A 15,786-nucleotide genomic window follows, 5' to 3' on the forward strand; every position below is an offset into this window, starting at 1 on the left:
GCTTATTTAGCCATGCTTTAAATTCTAAAGAAAGCTGGGTGTTAGTGGTTCATGTCTGCAATCCTAGTATACAAAAGGCTGAGATCTGAGGATCACAGTTGGAAGCTAGCCAGGGGAACCAAGTCCACGAAATTCCAATTAATCATCAAAAAGCCAGAAATGGATGTGTGACTCAAGTGGTAGAGTGCTAGTCTTGAGTAAAACACCTAAGCAAGAGTGCCAGGCCTTGAGTTCAAGTCCCAGTACTGGCATGAATTCATTCACTCATTTATCCATTCCATGGAGGGAGTATCCGATCAGACCATTCAGGTCATATGCCCATGACATAGCTACTAGTAGACAGGAAACCTTAAAACCGATGTGCAGACAGGGCTTCTAAAAAGGCAAGTCTGAAGCCGAGCACTGGTGGCTCACACCTGTAATCGTAATTACTGAAGTTGCTGAGATCTGAGGATTGTGGTTTGGAGCTAACAAGGATTGTGGTTTGAAGTCAGCTTGAGCAGGAAAAGTCTATGAGACTCTATCTCCAATTAATCACTAAAAACTGGAAGTGGAGCTGGGTGCTGGTGGCTCATGCCTGTAATCCTAGGTACTCAGGAGGCTGAGACCTGCAGATCATGGTTCAAAGCCAGCCTGGGCAGGAAACTGGGTGAGACTTATCTCCAATTAACCACCAGGCAACCAGAAGTGGAGCTGTGGCTCAAGTGGTAGAGCACTCGCCTTGAACTGAAGAGTTCAGGGACAGTGCCCAGGCCCAAAGTTCAAGACCCATGACTGACAAAAAAAAAACAAAAAAACAACTAAAAACCCTGGAAGTGGAGCTGTGGCTCCAGCAGTGCTAGCTATGAGTGAAAACAGCTCAGGGACAGTGCTCAGGCCCCAAGTCCTAGGAATGACAGGAATGTAGCTTTCCCCCTACACATAGCAAGGCAGGCACATGCATCCGGGCAGCCATGACCACCAGGCCTGCAAGGACTCTAGACCTCTGGGGTCAGCCACATCACCTCTGCAGGCTGAGGTCAGCCCCCAAATTCCAGCGCTGTCACTGACTGACATCCTTGAGAGAAAAAGGAGATGGCTGATCTCAAAGCAGACTCCCCACCCCCCCAAGGGCAACAGTGGGGTTTCAGATCTAGCCTTTGTATCTATGTTGTCTTCATCTGTGTCTCTCAATCTGTCTCTGTTTCTAAGGTCTTCATGTCTGAAGCATTTGTCTCCAACCCCTCCTACTTGATCCCCTCCCTGTAAATCTAAGAGACTCTTTTCTCCAATTAGCCAGCACAAAAGCTGGAAGTGGAGCTGTGGCTCAAGTGGTAGAGTACCAACCTTGAGGAAAACAGCTGAGGAAGTGTGCAAGGCCTTGAGTTCAAGTTCTAGTAGCAACACACACAAAAAAAACAAGAAATTAGTGAAATGTTCACAATTTAGAAAGTTTTAAAAGCCCATTTTCTACAAGTCTGTGAACAATGCCTTTTCACAATGATATTTTTTTCTTTTCGTCAATCATGGGACTTAAACTTTGGGCCTGGGCACTGTCCCGGAACTCTTCAGCTCAAAGCAAGCGCTCTACCACTTGAGCCACTTCCGGTTATCTGGTAGTTAACTGGAGGTAAGAGTCTCTTGGACTTTCCTGCCTGGACTGGCTTTGAACCGCAATCCTCAGATCTCAGCCTCCTGAGTAGCTAGAATTACAGGTGTGAGCCACCTGCACTGGGTCACAATGCTCTTAATCCTTTGCCCTCTCCCTTCCCTTATGTGGTAGGAAGGAAGTGCAGGAGGGCTGGAGGCATGGCTCAATTGGTAGAGCACTAGCCAATGAGCAAAAGCATGAGGTACCAAGTCTGAGTCCCAGTTTGAGACCAAAAAAAAAAGAAAAGAAAGAAAGAAAAAAAGGAAAAAAGAAAAGGAAGTGTGGGGCTTGCACACAGGTAAACAGCACATTTACAGTTGCAGCTCACGCTTCTTGCTCAGTGCCTCAAAACGCACTTTTCTCTCAGACATTGTATGCTATGGAGTGTTAGACGACTTTCACCCTGTTCTCTCATACAAACACAGAAAGGTGAACTCGGTCTTCCTGCAAACTCTGAAGTCTAAATGAAAGCATCATCTTGGCCCATAGCATGTGAAATTACATGGTCCTAACAACTTGTACAAGACGAAAGCACAATATCCATTGAAGATTAAACGGAGCACCAACAAATCCAAGTTCCAAGTTCATACTCTAAGTCTGGACAGACTGCTAACAGCCCAGGACCTGTTTTCTGGTCTGAGCCAAGGATGGAAGGTACAGGTGACAGCCTGTGGTTAATTGCCCCTGCAGAGCCCCTCACGCACTGCTAGGCCTTTAGAGAGAGTTTACCTACTCAGGAAAGCCCTCAAAGTGTTAAAATCCTATCATCAAAATCACTGCATCCTTCCCCCCAACCAACCAGAGAAACTGAAAGACAGAGTCATGCTCCAATTTCCTTTAACCGCCCCCTCTAGCAGGAGAGCCCGGTGCCAATGATTCATGAGATTAGAGCACGTGCAAACACACACACATATACACACACTGCTGAAACAACTGTGGGCGAGGAAATGCAAAAGTAAGCAGTAAAAAAAAAAGTCACTCGAATATTTACTGAATTAATTTCCAGCCACTCCAAGAAGAACTGTAATCTTGCCAGACAGAAAAGTGCAGATAAGTCTGTAGTGAGCTCCATGAAGTGCTGGGGGTCCTCCTTCTTGCAGTCTCAAAAGTTGAACCCCAGTAAAGCACACAAAGGCACGAAGGTGGTTCTATAGGCCAAGAGCCTTGAGGCCAAGGAGGCTGGGGGTGCCACTTAGGAGAAAAAGGACAGGGAGGAGACCTGAGAGCTGGGTGGTGATCGCAATGCCCTGGGTCCTTGTTTGGACACAAATCAGGGACCCACCAGAGGACCTGACCCTAAGGAAGGAGTCACCCGAGCTAGAATTTTCTCTTTTTATTATACCGTGTGTGTGTGTGTGTGTGTGTGAGAGAGAGAGAGAGAGAGAGAGTGTACTAGGGCTTGAACTCAGGACATGAGAGTGGTCTCTGAGTTTTTTTTGTTCAAGGCTAGCACTCTACCACTTGAGCTACACTGCTACTTCTGGCTTTTGGGTAGTTAATTGGAGACAAGAGTCTCAAGAGACTTTCCTGCCCAGGCTGACTTCAAATTATGATCCTTAGCTAGGTTTACAGGATGAGCAGTTAGAGGCCATTTTTACCATGGCTATCTGACTGCTCTAAGAAACAGTAGCAGGACAAGAGTGGACTCTGGTTATGAGTTCAGAGGGAAGAGGATGATACCTGAGAATGGTAGCCACGGAGAGAATGCAGAAGTGTCTGGACTTTCAGATACTGGTGGGAGGTAATGGCAGCGAGCGTCCAGGGGTGAGCAGTGAGCCCACGGTTGTGCTTTGGAAAAGTTTTAGTAAAATAAACATTTATTTTTATTTACATCATCAGCAATGAAAAGAAGAAAATGCTTCTCATCACACAAGAGATTCAGAAGCTGCTACAGATCTATTGACAAAACAGCATCAAAAAAAAAAAAAAATCAGAGCTATAATCAGTGGCTTGAATACGACCAAGCCGATCTTGGATTTCAGTCCCATATAACACAACTCAAGGAACAGATGTAACTTCTCACATCAAACAAGTACTGTCTCAGGGTTCAGGGTTTCATGGCAATCACCCAACTAAGTCAAAATACACTCTTGGGGCTGACCTTCCCAACAACTACTCAGTTGGTATGATCAAACAAGTACAGATGTAACAGTAGTCACCTGACTATTTCTCTCCATCGTGCCTCTCAGCCCTGTGACTTAAGAACAGGTTCCAGCTTTCTGTATGTCTGACAAAAGGTCAAAGGCCAGTTCTGTGCTTTGTGTTCTCAAATCTCTTCAACCAAAGACTCAAAGTTACCTCTTCTGCTGTTTAGTTCTGGTTGGTTTCAGCAGGAGTTTTAATGTGCATTCCGTTGAACAATGAGGACTGGCTGATAATTCATCATAGGATGTATTGATTGATCATCAGAAATAAGAAAAGGAAACTACTCAGGGGGCCAAGATGGGAAAATCACAGTTCCAGGCTAGCCCAGGTGAAAATAATGATGATGATGATGATGATGATGATGAAAATAATAATAATAAAGCTAGTAAGACTATCTCAAAAAATCATCAACACAACAATCTGAGCTGGGTACCAGTGAATCACATCTATAATCCTAGCCTCTCCAGAGGCCAAGATCTGAGGATCACGGTTCAATCCTCAGGCAGAAAAGTCTGTAAGACTCTTATCTCCAGTCAACTACCAAAAAGTGAGATGTAAGCTAGGCACTGGTGGCTCACGCCTGTAATCCTAGCTACTCAGGAGGCAGAGATCTGAGGATCGCGGTTTAAAGCCATTTTGTGCAGCAAAGTCCATGAGACTCTTATTTCCAACAAATTACTCAGAAAAAGACAGAAGTGGTGCTGTGGCTCAAGCGGTAGAGCACCAGCCTTGAGCGTAAAATCTAAGGGACAGCTTCCGGAACCTGAGTTCAAGCTCCGGTAGCAGTACATGTGTGTACATGTACGAGTGCGCACGCACGCGTGCGCGCGCACACACGCACGCACACGCACACACACACACGACAAAGACAGCTCTCAGTTCTAAAAACCTGAGAAGCTAGGCTGTCCAGTCCTCTTACGTCGTCACAAATGTAGGGACTCCAAATGAATGTTCAATAATACTCAGCAAGGCAAGGAATCAAAGGCAGGCTTTTTTCCTCATCTTTGTCCCTGAACACAAACCCAAATCCAACCCTAGGACCTGCCTTCGCACTCCACCCAAGACTCCTCCTCACCACTGACAAGCTTCAGCCTGCCATGACCTCCTGTGTGCCCAGCCCAGCCTCACCCAATGCCGCCTGTCCTACATCAGCCCTCTAGGCCCTTCAAGGCTGGGTCCTGCACCCCTTCTGGCCCGGGAAGGGCTTCCCTAGACTCTGTAAGAAACATTACTTCCTCCATGCAGCCCTCCCATCCTGCTCTCTCTTTCTCTTGGACCCTCACTGGGTGCTGAAGACCCCATGATGTCTATATCCCATATGCACAGCCCATGTCTGGTGGCAGCCTCCCCAATTTCCCCCACCGCTAGACCACATGCTCTCTGCCTGCCAGGCCACTCTCCTATGTCCCTTGCTCCCCACCGGCCAAGGGGCACAGGTCTGGCCATAATTCTTCATCAGTAACCACCACTTGGCCACCAGGCCTTTTCTAACTCAAGTGTCTGTTCCAATTACATGTCCCAATGCTGCTGAGAAATAACATGTTATACTTGGGGGTGGCAGAAAGATTTCCCAGAGCCTCTGAGACATGGGCAACTTAAACCATCATCAGAAAACCCAGAAAACCCTGCACCTTTCATTCTCCTCTACCCGCCATATCAGTCATTAGTCCTGAATCTCGAAGGTACAGTCCTATTTTGGAGAGAGGAAAGAGAAATAGAATCCACAAAGCCAGCCTGGGCAGGAAATTCTATGAGATGCTTATCTCTAATTTACCAGCAAAAAGCCAGCTTTGTGCAAAAAAAAAAAAAAAGCCATGTGACAGTGCTCAGGCCCTGAGTTCAAGCCCCAGAACCAAAAGCAAACAAACAAAACATGGGCTTCTATTGTTGTGTTTGTTTTTCTTCTGAGGGTGTACAGACAGGGTGCAGAAGGAAGGAAGAGTGAACAAAAGCAATCATGCTCTTCAGTATACACTATGTAGAAAACGACCCATGTAGCTTGTGGGCAGGGAACTGGGGGAAAGTAAAGGAAGGGGAGATACTGTCCAAAACAATGAACCGTACTCATTATCTGACTTATGAAATGGTAGCCCCTCTGTACAGCACCTTAATAACAATAAAAATAATTTTGAAACCCAAATAATATCCAGGAAATGAGTACATACTCCGGGCCTGGAAACGTAATATGTATACCCACATGTGAACACTTCCCACATGCTTTCTTCTCCCCATCCCCAAATACAAGGGTGCAGCCTCTGCCCTCCACCTTACCTGTTGGGGTTCTTAAGTAACGGTGAGGAAAAAGGGAGCCTAAGTAACGGTGAGGAAAAAGGAGGCCTCACTCCATTTCATTGACATCACAACTGGAGCCTATGGCTCCCAGCAGCCTCTACTCTTCCTCTTGCTCTTCTGCCTCTCCCTCTGACCCAACAGATGCTGTTCTGAGTGACTCCCCAGCAGCCGTGGACCCCAGGAAAACATCTTAGAGCCACTCATGAAAGGAAATGCACAGTGGAGGCAGGACCTCCCTGTGTACAGATGTTTTGCCTAAAGTGAAGCCAGCCTCCCCCACTCTCTTCCCGGAGGGAAAATACTTCCAGACCCCTCCAGAAGCCTCCTTTTAATGTAGAACAAGGAATAATTAGCAACATCCATTGGGGCTCCTGTGAATGGTCGGGTGGGGGGCCGCCCTGGATGCTGTGGCTTCTGCAGTGGCAGACTCTGGGTCTGGTCCACATTGAAGGAGGCGCTGCTTCCGCTGGCTGTAACAGAATCCATGGCTTCCCCTGGGCTGGCCAGCGGCGGACTGTGCGTCGTTCCCCCTGTGGCATTTTCTCCTCCAGCAGTGAACCTAGAACAGCCCAGGAACACTGGCTACACCAAGCTGCCACTTAACACCAACAGCCTGCAGGAACCACAGGCCAGTGTGAAGACCCTGTCCTTGTGTCTGACTGTATTCCAGTTCAGCTCTGAGCCTCCGCTAGAACTTGGGGTATTTAAACTCAGCCTCAACAGACACAATACTGAAAGGCCACTGTTTAGTTGAACACCTCTGGGCTTGCTGGGGCTCTGGAGAGCTGGCCTTTCCCTGGAGAGTTCTCACTTAGGGGGAGCAGTCTACACCCAATTCCTTAGATTTGCCCTCCAGAACATTACTGAGTCATAAGAAAAAGGTCCCTTAGGACAAAGACAAGTAAGACTCAAGGGAGGACCAGACCTAATGCCCATTATTATCCCCTCCTACATTTCACTGCCTAGGGAGGATACCTCTGCTGCTGCTGCTGCTGCTGCTGCTGCTGTGTGTGTGTGTGTGTGAAAGCCTGTATGTGTGTGTGCATGTATGCTGATCTTGGGCACTGTCCCTGAGCTTTTTTGCTCAAGGCTGGCACTCTACCACTTGAGCCACAGCTCTATTGCTGGCTTTCTGCTAGTTAATTGGAGATAAGAATCTCAGGGACGGGCTGGGAAGGTGGCTCAGTGGTAGAGCGCTTGCCTTGCATGCCTGAGGCCCTGGGTTCGATTCCTCAGCACCGCATAAGCAAAAAGAAAAAAGCCGGAAGTGGTGCTGTGGCTCAAGAGCCTTGAGCTGAAGAGCTGAGGAACAGCACCCAGGCCCAGAGTTCAGGCCCCACGACTGGACCCCCCCCCCAAAAAAAGAAAGACTCTCAGGGACTTTCTTGCCCAGGGCTGGCATCCAACCATGATCTTCAGATCTCAGCCTTCAAAGTAGGATGAGAGGTGTGAGCCACTGGTACCCAGCCAATACTCTTAAGTTTGCCAAGTGATACAGTCCATCTATAATACACACACACACACACACCACCACCACCATTACCATAGCACACATTTGTGTGTATATGTGTATGTTTAGCAGACTGCAAGTTAAACAATTAAAAGGACTCCTTATAATCCCAGCCACACAGTAGGCACAGAAAGAAGGTATCCTGACCTGAAGCCATCCTTGGCTTGAGACCCTACCTAAACAGTAACTAAAGCAAAAATGAGCTGAAGCCATGGCCCAACAGGTAGAGCACCCGCCCAGCAAACATAAGGCCCTGCGTTCGAACCCTAGTACCACCTAAAGTTACTTAAAATAAAATGACTTGCTGACTCACACGGTGAGTAATGAGGGAGCCAAGGTGATGTTTCACAAATGATACGGGGTGAGATTAAAACAGTTTTGTGTCACAGAAAAGCCCTCTGCAGGGCAGGGGAGCTGCTCAGCGGCAGAGCGCTTGCCTGGCAGGCACTGAGGTTCTCGGCTCCTTCTCCAGAAGCAGGAAACAAAAAAAAAAAAAGGTCCTCTCAGCCAAGATTTTGAGTTGCCATTTCTAAAGTTCTCGGACGCGGGAACTCCAGTATGTTTTGAGTAAGTCAGGCTAGCATGTCAACAAAAAGTGGGCTCGGCAGCTGGCCTGAGTTCTCAGCCCTGGGGACACAGGGCTGGTGTCCCCCCTCCTCCCCATCCCCCAAACACTCAAATTCGCCCCAGTACTCAGCTCCTGCGGTTTTCCCTGGTGGAAACTGTACCCACTTCCCTTTCTGAAGGAAGCAGGGGACGCCCTTCCCCCACTGCAATTCCCTGCACAGCAGCACCTTCCTGCAGCCCGGGAGTCCACTCCCGTCTGAGGCTGAGGAGGTGGAACAAAGGCAAAATGTGGAGCTCCCGGGGCCATGCCAGCCTCCTCCCAAGGCTCTGCACGACCCACATGCCCGGGCTCCCCAGCCAGCAGCTTGTGCAGGTGAAGAAGATGAAGGCAGGGATGGAACAGAGATGCCCACCGACAGGAGGAGAAGCGAGGGGAAGAAAGGGAATGAAGGCAGGGAGGGGAGGGCAGGGGAGGGGAGGGAGAGAAAGGGAGTACAGCAGTCTGGAAGAGGAGTGCAGCAAGCTGAGAGCAAAATAATAGACATCTAAAAACAGCAAACCAGGCTGGGAAGGTGGCTCAGTGGTACAGCGCTTGCCTCGCATGCATGAAGCCCTGGGTTTGATTCCTCAGTTCCACATACACAGAAAAAGCCAGAAGTGGCACTGTGGCTCAAGGGGTAGAGCGTTAGCCTTGAGCAAAAGGAGCTCAGGAACAGAGCCCAGGCCCTGAGTTCAAGCCTCAGGACTGGCAAAAAGTAAATACAAATAAATACATAAATACGGCTCCAGGAACTGAGAGAAAAGGGGGGAGGGGGCGGGGCCTGCTGCTCCCTCAGAGACATGCCGCACTAAGGTGCAGAGCAGGCTGTGTTGAACTGTGGCAATGGGGCAGAACTGAGCCCAGGCCTCCTCACAGCTGATCAGCTGGAGAGCTGATGTAGTTATGATTCTTCTTGCTGGCAAGACACCCATCCATGCATCCGAGCGCAGTCTCATTCACGAGCACCTACTGAACCCCACGTGCCGGGCGCTGGGCCAGGGGCTGGAGGCGGAAGTATAAACAAGTGGAAGGCTGTGCACTGGCCCCTCCTTGTTCTGGTGAGAACAGGGAAGTAAATGAAATAATTACAAGTCAAGCTGAGGACGAGGAAGAACCTGGAACAGAGAGATTCACACAGACCTGCGGTGGCGGGTCCAGCAATCACATGCCACACATGGCTACAGCAATTTAAATTGAAGTGCTTGGCTGCTGGGTGGCGCGGCCGGTGGTTAAAGGCCACTGCTCTGACTGTGGATGGCAGACCGCGCTGTCCTTGCAGATGTTCTGTTGGATATCATGGGAGAACAATGGCGGACAAACACTGTCAAGATTCAGAGCTAGGGAAGGACCCAGTCAGAGCTGCATGGGGTGGAAGGCTTGCCCAGAGGACTTTAGAGCATGTGCAAAGGCTCTGAGGCAGGAGGACTTGTATAGTCCTTGATGTACCGGGTGACTAGTTCCCCAGAAGAACAGATAAGGGGAACTCTGTAGGCCATGCCAAGGTTTGGATTCTAGATGAAAAGCAATGGAAGGTGCACCCAGGATTTTAGCTAGGGAAACCTCATGGGCTTGGGCTGTCCTGGGAAGAAGGGAAAGGTGGGGAAAGGGGAGAACGAGCCTTCACCTTCAGGTTCTGGTGTGACCCCCCCCAATCACCAGCCACATGAGGAGATGGCAGAGGCTAAGGCAAGTCTGGCTGTGAGTCAATGCCAGTTTTTGTTTTCTGATTTTGTTTTGGCTGTGCTAGGGATTGAACTCAGGGTCTCACACATGCTAGGTAGGTGCTCTACCACTGAGCTACACTCCCTGTTTTTATCCTTGAGACAAGGAAGATCATCAGTTTTACTTTTGAACACATTATTAATCCTAAAGTCTCCATGGGAAATAAATCCAAGAGAGAAAACGTTAGAAACAAGAGAAGGAGAGGGAGGATTAGGGATATTATCAGCACATCTGTGGCCACACAGAAAACATCAAGAAAGAGAACAAAGAAGATGCCTAGGCCAAAGGCTGGAGGATCTCTCCACTGATGGATAGCCTGGGGGAAGACATGGGCCTGATACCTGCACTAACCATCTGTATGACCTGGGGCCAACAAAACATAACCTCTGACCTGTCTTTGTCAATAAAGTTTTATTGGAGCATTAATGTACACATTATCTATAGTAGTGTTTGTGCTGTAACAGCAGAGCTGATGGCCACCACGCCTACAATCTTTACCCTCTGACCCTTCATAGAAGCAGTTTGCTGACCTGGCGATTTAAACCATCCAGAGACTCCTTTTCCTGACCTGTAAAATCCATCCACCTCACAGGATTAATGGATGTAATATTTCTCTAACGGAAACAAGGCTGGCAGGCAACAGCAGTGCAAAAAAGTTTCTCTGAGTCTGGGTCTGCCGGGCAAGGCTGAGGAGGGCTTTAAACTCCTGGCGGCAAGGCTGCAAGCACAGCTCTGCTTCCACATTTGCCAGCTGTCAACGGCACCCACCTGCTCTCCAGAAACAACTGCTAAGGAGAGTTTGTAAATATAAACAGAACCAATGTCACCTGTGCTATCGCATCCACCATAGGTGTGTACGAACAGTTCCAACTCAGTTGGTGTTTCGTACTCAACCAGCCTCCCCAGACAACCTGCACCTCTGAAACAAAAGCAACTGGTTTCCACAGAACAACTGTTCACAATGCCTGAGTCCACCTCATTCATCTTAAGGGGTAGGATGGGGTTGTGCAACATCCCAGGTTCACCCCCCCTCCGCCCCTCCCAACACTGCTCTAGCTCCATGATCCATCTGGCCAAAGCAGCCAATCAGGTGTCAGGCTAATGTAGTTTCCTAGGAAACCAACACGACAGCCACAGAAGCAGGCTGCAGACAGTGGAAAGAAACAGAGTTAGGGACAGGAGGGTCAGTGGGGAAGAATGGTCCGGAATCACCTGACCTTGATGTAAGACTCACCTTCAGAGTCATACTCATCAACACGTGATTTCTAGCTGCTTGTCCTACCTGTAGTGGGCACCCCACCCCAAAACTATATGGCCTTTTGGATGCCAAGAACTACTAGAAGACTTGGGAATGTTAATGCCTTCAGCTCTCCACACACATCAGAGAAAGCCCCGTGAAGTAGGGGTGAAAGGCCAGGCACTAGGTCATGGGTTCAGGCTGGAGCTGTCTAGGAATTCTAGTAGAAAAAGGTACCCACAAAGAGCCTTTTACTCTACAGCTTATTCCATTTCAGAGGGGATAAAATCAGTCTACTAATTGTTTCCAACAGTTACATTCAAAGTAAATCTGCTACCAGGAAGACAAAAGTATCTGCAGAGTAGTGTAAGCTATGATTTAGCCAAGGGCTACTTCAAGAAAGGAGGCTATGGAAAGGATCAACTGAGAATTCAAGACAATTCCTGCTGGAGTCCCGGCAGCCTCTCCAGCCTCCTGAGGGGCTGAGGGGCTGGTAATTTTCAGACACCACACATTCCTGCTTTTGCAGGTATCTTACATTTTATCATTATGAGCGAGTGTACAGATGTGGAGTTTCACCATGAGAAAACCTTTTAGGTAAGTGGTCAGTTCAGAATCAGAGATCTGCTCAACAGCTCCCAAGGTAAAACCAAGACAGGGTCAGGAACCACACAAGCAAGGGGCTGATCTGTGGCAGTGCCCAAGATCCCACTTTGCCCTGCCCACTTCCCGCTATTCTTGGGTCCCCCATACCTGCATTTCAACTGCCAGTCCAAAGACATCCACTTTCCCCCAGACTAGCTCCCGTTCTCATGTCCTGGGTAAGGCCTTGTCTTTCTTAATTGCCAGAAAGCACAATCTCTACTTAGTGTTTTCCTACTTTATTTCCTGCCCCCCCCCACACACAGCGGGACACGGGTTAGCCGAGCCGGCCGCTTCCCTCCCTCCCTCTGCATTCTACCAGGCCCTTACACTAGAGCTGTCCATATGTGCTTTGTGGAGCCAAGGCACAAGTTCACTAGGCAGTGGTGCCCCACGTAGCATCCTGGCTACAAACAGGACCACCCTGTAGGCCTTAGATGGTGCTGGCCCCCTGGTCACCTCTCCATGACTGGAGGGAGGGGGAAATCTGAAGAGACCCTGGGATGAATCGCTAACTCTAACCACGGAAAAGACAAAGTGTTTAATGCTGCTTCACTTAGCAGAAGTCGAGCCCCCAGGGCTCCCCCAGGATAATCAATAGACCTTCTTCTCTCTAGTATTTCCCGCCTCTCCCCTGCACTAGCTCCCCACATCTATGCAGAGGGTTTCTGTGGAGGATTTTCCCTCTGCCCATGTTGGTTGGGGAAGGGACCATGGTTGACATTAGGTTGGGAAGAAGTCACCAATAGTGATCAGTGGTTTCACATGGACCTGAGGTGGACGACATATAACTAGATCAGGGTTCTCCAACTCTGACTTGCCAATTCTGATTGAAGTGTGTGAGGCAGGGCGTGACGCCATGTCCAACAGGCTCCTGGGGGGGCCTTAGAGTACAGGGACCGGTCACCTGGAACATGTATCCTCTGTCCACCTCCCATCCCATGTGTCTTCTGCCCTCCACACCCCGCAGCTCTCCAGTTCAGAAGGAAGCCTTCAGTGCAAGCTACAAAGGCTGTCCAAAGGCACCCAAACCACAACAGAAGATTTTGAATAATAAGTAAAATTTGAATAGAAGAAATCCTAAAAAAAAAGCAAACAAATCCCATAGTCACTTTCAAATCCTCATTTGGTTTTACTCTTCCACATGGCCTTCTATAAGCCCAGCTTTCAGTGGAGTTACCCACACACACACACACACACACAGAGAGCAATGTTCACTCTGGAGTCTGGTTGAAAGGGGCTGCAGCTGACAGGAGGTGAGCACCCAGGGTCCTCTCTGTTCCTGCAGCCATGACAGCATCATCTTACAACAGCAGCTCTTTCTGCCAGCATCCCTGCTATGTTGTCTTGTATATTATTCATGTGCATGCATTTTTAGGTACATGAAATACAAATGATCATGAAAGAACCACTCTCCTAATGCATTTTCTAAAAAAAAAACCTTGAGACTAGAAAGAAGCACATCTGAAGAGGAAAAGACTCACATGGGTTTCGAAGGAAGTCAGTTGCTAGGAAGAGAATCCCAACTATTTCCCCTCTTTCCAATTCTTTAAAACAAACAAGTCAAGGGGAAGAGGATGAAATTTTGTGAATAGGTAAATATACGTTTTTTTTTCTTTTTGTTTTTGGTACTAAGGCTTGAACTCAGGGCGCCAAGGTGCTTTCCCTTAGCTTTTTCACTCAAGGCTAATGCTCTACCGCTTGAGCCATAGCTCCACTTCTGGCTTTTTATAGGTTAAGTTGGAAGTAAGAGTCTTACAGACTTTTCCTGCTCAGGCAGGTTTCAAATGGAGTCCTCAGATGTCAGCCTCCTGAGAAGATAGGATTATAAACATGAGCCACTGACACCTGGCTAAAACACACTGTGTGTGTGTGTGTGTGTGTGTGTGTGTGTGTGTGTGTACAGAAGAGCCTGGGTATGGTCCTTTCGCTTTTTTGCTGAAGGCTGGCCCTCTACCACTTGAACCACAGTTCCACTTCTGGCTTTTTGGTGATTAATTGATGATAAGAGTCTCAGAGACTTTCCTACCTGGGCTGGCTTCAAACCTTAATTCTCATATCTTAGCCTCCTGAGTAGCTAGGATTATAGGCCTAAGCCCCTAGTGCCCCGACTTAAAACACACTATCTTAACCATCAGATTCAGATACATTTCCAAACATCAGGTCTGGTCCAGAGAGAGGGGCCTTAGGGTAATTGGTAAAGGGACTGACTATGCAAGTATCTGACAAGCAGCTTCCATCACAAGGTGACCACTCCACCTCTACTATCACTTAAAGGTTACTATCCTCACAAGGCAGGACCTTATAGAAAACTTCTGTCCCCACCGGCAGCATCTGCCCAACCGCTTCAGCTTCCTCCCTCAGCTGATAAGAGTACACAATATTCATTAACTCAGCTGGGAAAGAGGGCGGGGATGTTAGCGACTAGTGAGTTGAATTTCCAATGGCTGAGGAGCTCATTTTTCCCAAACATATGGTCACATTATCCCTTCTGAGGCTTTTAAGGGCTTTGGTAAGCAAGAGCTGTAATAAGTAGTGGGCAAGCTGGTGCAGTCACTGATTAAGTGGTTTCTAGTTTAGATACTTCTTTAAAAAAAAAAAAAAGGCTGGAATTGTTCTTTTCTTAGGCATGCCCATGTATCTGACAATATTTGCACCTGAATGAGAAACAGGGCAGCTTAGTACAAGGTTCACACCATATAACAAATAAAACCACTCAAATGGGATGCATCTCCACTGTAAGACGGTGCTGTCTTGAGTTATAGGGATGAAGAGAAATGACGGGTGAACACCTGCTCCCAAGAATGCCTCCTTCCTCATGAACAAGGGAGCCTGGAAAACCATGCAGCTGCTTGGGGCAACATGACATCACCATGGGCCCGCTCCTCACTGAAGCCCAGACCCACACGAGGTGCCACCCCTACCCCATCCATCCATCCCTACCACACACACACCAGTCCCTGCTACCACCCCACATACCAAAGCCGCGAGCTCACTGCTTTGCCACCCCCACTCCCAAGCCCCCAGAAACATTGTTCTCTGAAACCCACCCTTCTCCCAGGCCCACTCTGGACACCAGCCTGACTTGCTGAAACGCGATCTGGCTGGGAGGGGGGTGGGGACCTTCGTCAAGAAGCCCATCCTCTGAAACATGCCGGCTCCCTAATGCAGGCGACCATAACAGACACCCTCGTGGTAATAAACACTCGTCCGGCATAGAGCCCACTTCGGAGCACATTAGCTCTGTGGCTTTGAAAAGAAGATCGGATTCCTGGATCGATGCACCGTCAAGTACCACCTGGGCCAATGACAAGGCTGCACAGTGTCTCTCCTCATAATAGCAAGCGGCCTTGTGCCTGTGTTCACCCAGAGCCAGGCGATGGGCGACGCTGGGGCTCAGCGGACTGTGAGGTCCGGTGGAGGTCCCCGCCGCCCGCCCGCCCGGCCGGCGTGCCAGTGGCTGCCGACGGTCTCCAGGGCACGGAGCTGCCCCGCTCCAGGAGGAGGCCTTCCCCGATGCCAGGCTGTTCCCTGGCAGGAAATACCATGGGGGGGGCGGGGGTGCAGAGGGAAAGATGCTGATGGAGCAGGAAGCCCCTAAGCCCGCACCCCGTGGCTGGAGGGGCTGAAATCCAGGGGGCGATTTCTGCCTCCCGGAGCCTCTTGGGGCTCGGGCATGAGCCGCTCCACGCGGCGGCCATCAGGTAGAGCTTCGCCAGGCTGCCGGAACCCCAGGCCGGCCGGGGCTCGGTGCACCAGGCAGGAGGCTGGTAACAAAGCCGGCAGCCGCCCCCGCCCCCTCCCCCGCGCCCGCCCCCACCCCGCCGACAGCGGCGCTTACATGGCCTCGGACACCTCCGGGTTCAGGTCGCTGGCTGGGGCTGCCTGCAGGGACTGCGACCCTCCCATCCTCGCTGCGCCCAGGCGTGCGGGCTAGCTGCGGGCAGGGCCAGCGTCCTGGCCAGGCTGGTCCTCCGGCCGGGAGCCCGGGAGCCCGGGAG

At 49.6% G+C, this 15,786-nt stretch overlaps 1 protein-coding gene across 1 annotated transcript in view; it reads right to left on the reverse strand.

Annotated features, from left to right (window-relative positions):
- Tacc2 (transforming, acidic coiled-coil containing protein 2) overlaps positions 1-15,694 on the reverse strand; it is a 67,357-nt gene extending 51,663 nt beyond the window's left edge. The window contains exon 1 of the mRNA XM_013021964.1: positions 15,627-15,694. Coding sequence (XP_012877418.1) covers positions 15,627-15,694 — 68 coding nt within the window. The remainder of the gene's footprint in view (positions 1-15,626) is intronic.
- Positions 15,695-15,786: the final 92 nt, after the last annotated feature.

This window comes from Dipodomys ordii, unplaced genomic scaffold, assembly GCF_000151885.1.
Source record: "Dipodomys ordii isolate 6190 unplaced genomic scaffold, Dord_2.0 Scaffold58, whole genome shotgun sequence".
Lineage (NCBI taxonomy): Eukaryota > Metazoa > Chordata > Mammalia > Rodentia > Heteromyidae > Dipodomys > Dipodomys ordii.